The 7,943-nt window shown below is 31.9% G+C and overlaps 1 protein-coding gene across 1 annotated transcript; it reads right to left on the bottom strand.

The window, feature by feature from the left end:
* Positions 1–4,150: 4,150 nt before the first annotated feature.
* LOC134697932 (ankyrin repeat domain-containing protein 50-like) lies at positions 4,151–5,744 on the bottom strand. Its single transcript, XM_063560218.1, has one exon. The coding sequence runs from the start codon at positions 5,576–5,578 to the stop codon at positions 4,151–4,153; it is 1,428 nt and encodes a 475-aa protein (XP_063416288.1). The 5' UTR covers positions 5,579–5,744.
* Between the last annotated feature and the right edge of the window lie 2,199 nt (positions 5,745–7,943).

Genomic DNA, 7,943 nt, shown 5'->3' on the forward strand with positions numbered 1-7,943 from the left:
TTCAACTATTAGCGTACCTGCGCCCACCAGATATTTTGAAATGCATCAGCATTAATATCGTGTATAAAAGAGGGACGAAAGATACCAGAGAGGCAGTCGAACTCATGAATCGAAAATAAACTGACAACGCCATCACTACAAACTGCTCAGAGTCTGAATTGACCAGTTTTTGTGCTCGACCAGTAAAATCGAGCACACATTTTACTCGACTAGCCTCGACATTGTCTCGACTGGACTCAACTGTACTTAAGTGTACTCGACTAGGTCTTGACTTTACTTAATTAGTCTGAAATGGTCTTGACTAAGGCTCGACCTGTCTCGACTCAGTCTGAACCAATCTCGACCAGTCTGAACCAGTCTCGACCTGTCTCGACTAGTCTTGACCTTCAAATTTAGTTTTGACTGGTATAAAGAAGCCCATCTAATTAACTAAATTAAATATTGTTCTTACAAAATTCAAGCTTATTAGGTAGTTTGATTACTGGCTGTGAAATAAAATAAAAAAATTTACAATAGGTAAAAATAAAAATTATTATATAAATTCAGATAGGCATCTTTAATTTTTTTAATAACTTTTTCAAATTAACTTGGATTGTCATCAAACTATGCAGCTAACTTGGATATATATCAAGCTTACTGAATCCCATTTCATTTACTTTTTTGTTGTATTGCTGTAAAATTTAAGAATTAAAGTCATCTCAGTAAAAAAAAGCTAGGATTTGCAATTTGGACAAAATAGAGATAGTACACTTTAATTTTTTTAATAACTTGTTTAAATCAACTTGGATTGTCATCAAACTATGCAGCTCTCTTAGATATATATCAAGCTTACTGAATCCCATTTCATTTACTTTTTTGTTGTATTGCTGTAAAATTTAAGAATTAAAGTCATCTCGGTAAACAAAGCTAGGATTTGCAATTCGGAAAAAAAATAGAGCTAGTACACTTTAATTTTTTTAATAACTTTTTCAAATTAACTTGGATTGTCATCAAACTTTTTCAAATTAACTTGGATTGTCATCAAACTATGCAGCTAACTAGTTCATGTGTATCCATAACAAAATCAATCATATATTTCTAATACTTATTTTCTTTATTTACAGCTATATCGTATAGACACACGATAAAGATTTTTTTAAAGAAAAAACACGTGTTGAAGCAGGTCATTACTCAATACAAGACTCTGTTGATAAGGGACTAAGTTTACAGATACCGATTAGAACATTCTTTTTTTTCTGGACAGTGCAGTAGCTGGTAGTTTTCATTGTCCTTATCCTTTTTTCTCGGGTGGGTGCCATCCTCATTTGAACTTCTTTTCTTTTTTTGATTTCTTTTCAACTGTTTTTTTCATTTAAAAAGGGTAATCGGGTGTCACTGTTGTCCATGGTGAATTCAATAGACGAATGTAGTTGATTAGATCTTGAAATTGATATAAATCCTCCCCTGATCTCTTTAAAAATACTATTGAATCATCTAAATATCTTTTCCATAACCGAATGCCATAATCACTAACATTTTGGTCGTATTGAACAGACATTTGTCGATACATCCGTTACTCTAACTATCTCAAGCTATTTTTTAATATAGACGGGGTGAACCTTTCGAAAGGTATTGAACGCCACAGCTGCCTGATGATAACAATAACCATATCATTACGGGTAAAGATATATGAATCAAATGTTCTATACTATGACGACATTTGACTATAATACTCTGTCAATTTGCTATATCACTTAGAGAAATTAGTATACTTAGTACTATAAAGACACTTTGATACAACATGGAGCTACCTTTTCATACTATTCTGTCATTTTTCTTTGTTATGAAGATAATACTTTATACTATGAAAATATTTTGATATAACATGGAGCTTCATTTTCATGCTGATTTGTCATTTAACTATACTATTTTGGATTTTGTTATGTCATAAAGATACATTTTATACTATAAAGATATCTTAATATAACATGAACCAACTTGTTCATACTATTTTGTCACCAACAATTATTATAACGATACATTTGTATACTATACATGCAATCATCTCGATACAACATGGAACAATTTTGTCATACTATTATGGCATACGACTATCTTATAAAGACATATTTTAATATCAAGCTAACATTTCTTATATCACGAGGTGTCATCTATATACCAGTATACCATTTCGTCATACCATGATACCATTTCACCATATCATAAAACTATTTCACAATATCCCATATCATTTCATCCTACCATAACACCATTTCACCATGCATATCATAAGGCCATTTTATCATATCATAATACCATCTCATCATATCATAAGACCATTTCATTATACAATAAGAAAAATCTAAAACTAACGATGAAATTTCCTGCAAAATTCATCAACAACTTGTAATGGGAAAAAATCAAATGAAGGAAATCTTTTTTTGCGGGCCTTATAAACTCGCTTTCAAGATGAATGAAATACCGACAAAAGGGGGTGCCGCTGATATTCTTGTGTAATATCCTTTTCGTATATGAATGAATGAATATTTTAATATTAAACTGTTAAAGTGCAACCTTAATTATAACAAACAATGACGTTCATATATATATAAATAATTTTCAGCCAGCCGAATAGTTTATGATGCACTGCATTGTGTATCTTGTCGACACCATGTCTTTGCAAGTCTGCATCGCTGAGGGTAAATGCAACATTAGAGTCAATAAATTCACTCATCTTGAAAGCGATTCCATATGGCCGCAACAAAATTTTCTTCACGGCCTTTTTTTCTCATTACAATCGATGTTGCGGATGAATTTCGCGGGGAATTTTCGCTACTACTTATAGATTGTTCTAATGGTATGATGAAATGGTCTTGTGATGTGGTGAAATGGTATTATGATATGATAAAATGGCCTTATGATATGCATGGTGAAATAGTATTATGGTATGATGAAATGGGATTATGATATGGTGAAATAGTCTTTTGAAATGGTGAAATGGTATTATGTTATGACGAAATGGTTTTATAGTGTAATAAAATACTGTAAACCAACTTATTTTCGCGAGAGATTTATTTTCGCGACTTCCGCGAGTAGAAAAATAACGCGAATATAAATTGTCGCGAATATGTAAAACTTGGATCTTTCCTTATCAAACTTCATAAAGTAAATCAGAAAATCGCGAAATTAAATAGCCGCGAAGTGGTCAAGAAAGGGTAAAACGCGAAATAAAGTATCCGCGAAAATAAGTTTGTTTACAGTAGTCTACCGGTATATAGATGACACCTCGTGATATAAGAACTGTACGCTTGATATGAACATTTATCTTGATACGATAGTTATATGACATAATAGTATGACAAAATTGTTCCATATGTTGTATCGGGATGATTGTATAGTATACAAATATATCGTTACAATATACTTTAATGACAAAATAGAATGAACTAGTTGCTTCATGTTATATTTATGTTATATTTTTATAGTGTAAAATGTATCTTTATGACATAGCAATATCACATAATAGTTTAGTTAAATTAAAGAATTGTATAAAAAGGTAGCTCTATGTTGTATCAAAGTGTCTTTATAGTATATAAATTTATCTTAGTGATATAGCAAATTGACAGAGTATAAAAGTCAAATGTCGTTATAGTTTAGAACATTTCCTTCATGCTATATCTTTACCCGTTATTATATGATTATTGTTATCATAAGGCAGCGGTTCCATAGAAAGGATATGGAATGGTATTTCAAAACAACGTTCCAATCAAGATTAAATCCCAAGAACTTTTAATTACGAACAATGTGAGAACGTCACAAGCCAACTTAAAGACGTCACCCAACAACGTTCCGATTAAGATTAAATCCCAAGAACTTTTAATTCAGTTATATTGAAGAGTTCCAATGGTAGGAAAACTTGAACTGTTAACTTGTTTACCTATTATACTATTTATTGTATGAAAACATATGTATATGCATTCTTCATAAAATATTGAGATAATTCGTTGTTGTCAAACGTGTTCGAAAATATTAAACATGTTAAACACTAGACGTACATTCGTGAAATTCAAAAAAAAAATCATTGCAGTTATTTTTTTGGATGATACCTCGGCCAATATATTTTAATTCACCCCAGAAAGTTTTGGTTTTAATAGAAGTTCATCTAGCTTAATCATTCGGCTGACATTTGTTTTTTACTTTGCGTACTTTTTGCGTTTCTCGAAAGCAAAACTTTTACAATGTCATCATGTCCATTTGCATAGGCAATATCTAGAGCGGTTTTCTGGTCTTTCTGATTTGATTTGTTGATTTTAACACCATTCTCGATTAAGATATTGACAATTTGAAAAAATCCTTCCTCACACGCTTTGTGTAACGGCATAAAATTTGAATCACATTTATTGATTTCAAAATTTCGCTTGAGTAAAAGGTCAGCCACATCCTCATTACCTTCTCGACATGCAACATATAAAACGGATGCCCCCCATTTGTTTTTAATATTGATATCTGCCTTGTTATCAAGTAATATTTTGGCAATGTCTGCATGACCTAATTTGCAAGCAGTATATAATGAGGTTCGATTAGATTTGTCTACTTTGTTTATATTTGATCTGGGTAACAATAGATTAATTATATCTATGTGCCCTTTGCTGCAAGCAATATGGAGAGGCGATAAACCAAGTCGATCGCAAAAGTTGACATCAGGTTTGTGCTCAAGGATAGTTTGAACAACATTTGTATGTCCAATATCGCAAGCGACAAATAAAGGCGTCCAACCGTTATCATCGGTACAGTTTATCATCTCGCTATTTTTTGAAAGTAATAATTCCACTACTTTTTGATTACCAGTTTTTGAAGCCATGTACAGGGGTGATCTATCATGTAAATCACAAGATGATGGATCAGCTTGGTAGTCAAGGAGAATTTCTACCAGGTCTATATATCCTTCTTCACATGCAATAAACAATGGTGATCGTCCGTCGTGATCACAATGATTTACTTTCGCATCTAAATTTATCAAATATTCAACAACTTCTTTTTTACAACGTTGTGTGGCAACATAAAGAGGAGACGCGCCTGTATGATCGGAATTCGAAAATGTTGCATTTGCCCTAACTAATAATTCAACGACTTGTTTATGACCTGCTTCACAAGCTACGTACAACGGAGAACGTCCGTTGTTGTCACATTTATCTATGTCTGATTTGTTAATCAGAAGTTCAATTATCTTGGCATGCCCTTCTCTAGAAGCAGCATAAAGTGGAGATTTTCCGTAATCATCACATAAATTAATGTCGGCTTTGTTCTCTAACAAAACTTCAACAACTTCTTGCCGCCCACATGAAGCGGCCATATATAATGGTGACCGTTTTTTAATGTCTGTATCATTTATCTCACATCCCATTTGTAATAGCATACTAACAATGTCTTTATAACCTTTACGGGCAGATTGCATAAGAGGACTGAGATTGTCAACACAGCCGGATTTATTTTGGAATGTACTCGAATCTCTCATTTCATTTCTAGTTTGCGTTGATGCATTGATTTTCGGGAGAATCTCTTTCATCTTTAACTCCCATTCTTTAAAGTATTTGATCATTGTTTCCCTGTAATCAGGATTATCTAGCTGTTTATTCTGAAATGTACTGCATGTATTTCCATTTTGTAGGTCTTTTATCAATCTGTTAAAATATTTTTTTTCCTTCTCGATAGGAATAAGATCTACATCCCAAGTAACTGACTTTAATGTATATCTTTGAGCAATGAATTCGCATGATCCATACGAAATAAAAAAATCAAAGTATCTAGATCCGCATACTTTAGCGGCCATGGCATAGATTGTATTATGGATTAAGCTGTATCGGTCATTCTCGTAAAGTATATATGTTTGTCTTAGCACATTGAGTTTTTCAATTATACGAGAACATGTTTTCACTTTGTTAGAATCAAAATTGAATTCTTTACGTAAATCGTTAATTTTTTCTTCTGCATTTCCTTCAATAATTTGACGTAATTGGTCTTCTGTGAATCCATTTTTGAAAACTACACACAACGTAATCAGAAAAAGTTTCTGTTTATCAGTTTGTTGCATAATTTCAAATTCATTTCTAATGTGTTCAAGCGGGTTTTTGAAAAACAACTTGAATTGTGATTTTGACATGCCAACAGTTAGACGACTTAATAAAGGAAATTGTAAATCTGCACAATTTTTGCATGTAGACATATCTCCTATTCCAGAATATTTTCGTATAATATTCATTCTTTCTTCATTAGTAAATTCCCAATTTGATAGGAAAATAATGTTTTCTTTGAGAACTTTATTGTCCTTAAATTTAGTGTTATAAAATATTTCTTTTTCGCATGATATCAAAACTTTCAACATACTTTTAATTTGCTGACCTGAATCATTGCCAGGACAATTTGACCCTTCATCGACCAATCTTTTTATAGTCTGCAAGTTTTTAACCCATGCTTCAACAGATTCCAAGTTAATATGATCCCTCCCTCCGATATTGTCCACTACAAAAATTTGTCTCCATCCTGGCTGATAAAATTTTGTTATGATATTCGGATTTCCTACATCTGGTATGATATCATATCCATAACTGCTTGACAGTGTCAGTGCAACATGTCTTATTATAGATGTTTTGCCATGCCCTGTGCTACCAACGACACAGATAATGTTTGAGTTACTTAATTCTTTTGCTATATTAGTTGACATTGCTGTTTCGACGAATTTTTTGTCATCCTTAACCCATTCATCAATATGCTTTTTGTGTGTATCTAAAAGAAAAGAAAGACATGTTATTTTATAAAATATAAAAAATAAAAATAAACCAATCAAACTAAATGTCAAGAATTCATTGACCATCACTGCGAAAGAAACACTTTGCGAAAGGATTGTCTCCGGATTTTATTGTCATTATTGTTTTGTGTGAAACATTGTGAAGTAAAATCACAAAAAAACTCCGAAAAAAGACCCCTAGTCAAATGGCAAAATAAAATGATAAAAAAAACATTGAAAGAATAGACAACAACTGTCATCCTTGAATGCATAATTATATATATATTTTGCTAGAGAAAACGGTCTTTCTTCGGGCACCAGGATTGAACATACTTGAAATAAAAAATGGACAGTTGTGACAATAAATATTATTGAATTTGAAACATGTACTGTCTGCATACCCTAATAACGAAACATAATGCACATTGAGGTGTTGGCTATTGTTTCGTTCTTAAAGATTTACATATATTTTTTTGGAGAAAAATAAACGATTTTACAGCCAATACGCATATCAACGCGCAAAACTTATTTTATTTCAACAAAGAAGTTTCAATCTGGGTTTTTTTTACTACGACAGTCCATCTTTCTGCACAAGTTTATCTGACTTTTAACATGTAAACGGAATGAATGAGTCGAGGTTTTTTTCTTTTTACAGAACATTCCGTTAACATCGATCTAGTCATAATAAAATAAAAAACGAAAAATGATCATCTTAAAAGTTTCACATGTGTTTACTACTTTACTTCTTTAAATATGTAAAAGACATAAATGACACGTTCACATATATTATGTATAAAATAAAATTTTATGCTAGGGTCATATCAAATTTATCACACAGACAATACATACATATCATTTGTAAATGTTCGTGTATGAATTATTTTCAAAATTGTGATAACCAGGTGGCAGATATTCGACATGTTCATTTCTGATTGGTTTCACTTTTCAGATGGTCTATTGAATTTGAATGTTTTCCTGATGTGAGGCTATTGCATACTCATGTTTAGTATAGCAAAAAGTACTTATTTGTGTACAGTAAAACTCCTTTCAAGTTGTGGAAGACATCCAAAATATAGATCTGTTGAAGATAAAATACACACGGCAACGCAATGCGAATAGTAGCTGCCTGGTCATTACTGAATGGGAACTGTTATTTGAAAAAAAATGAGTTGTGTTGTAT

Source organism: Mytilus trossulus, chromosome 14 (assembly GCF_036588685.1).
Source record: "Mytilus trossulus isolate FHL-02 chromosome 14, PNRI_Mtr1.1.1.hap1, whole genome shotgun sequence".
In the NCBI taxonomy this organism is placed as follows: domain Eukaryota; kingdom Metazoa; phylum Mollusca; class Bivalvia; order Mytilida; family Mytilidae; genus Mytilus; species Mytilus trossulus.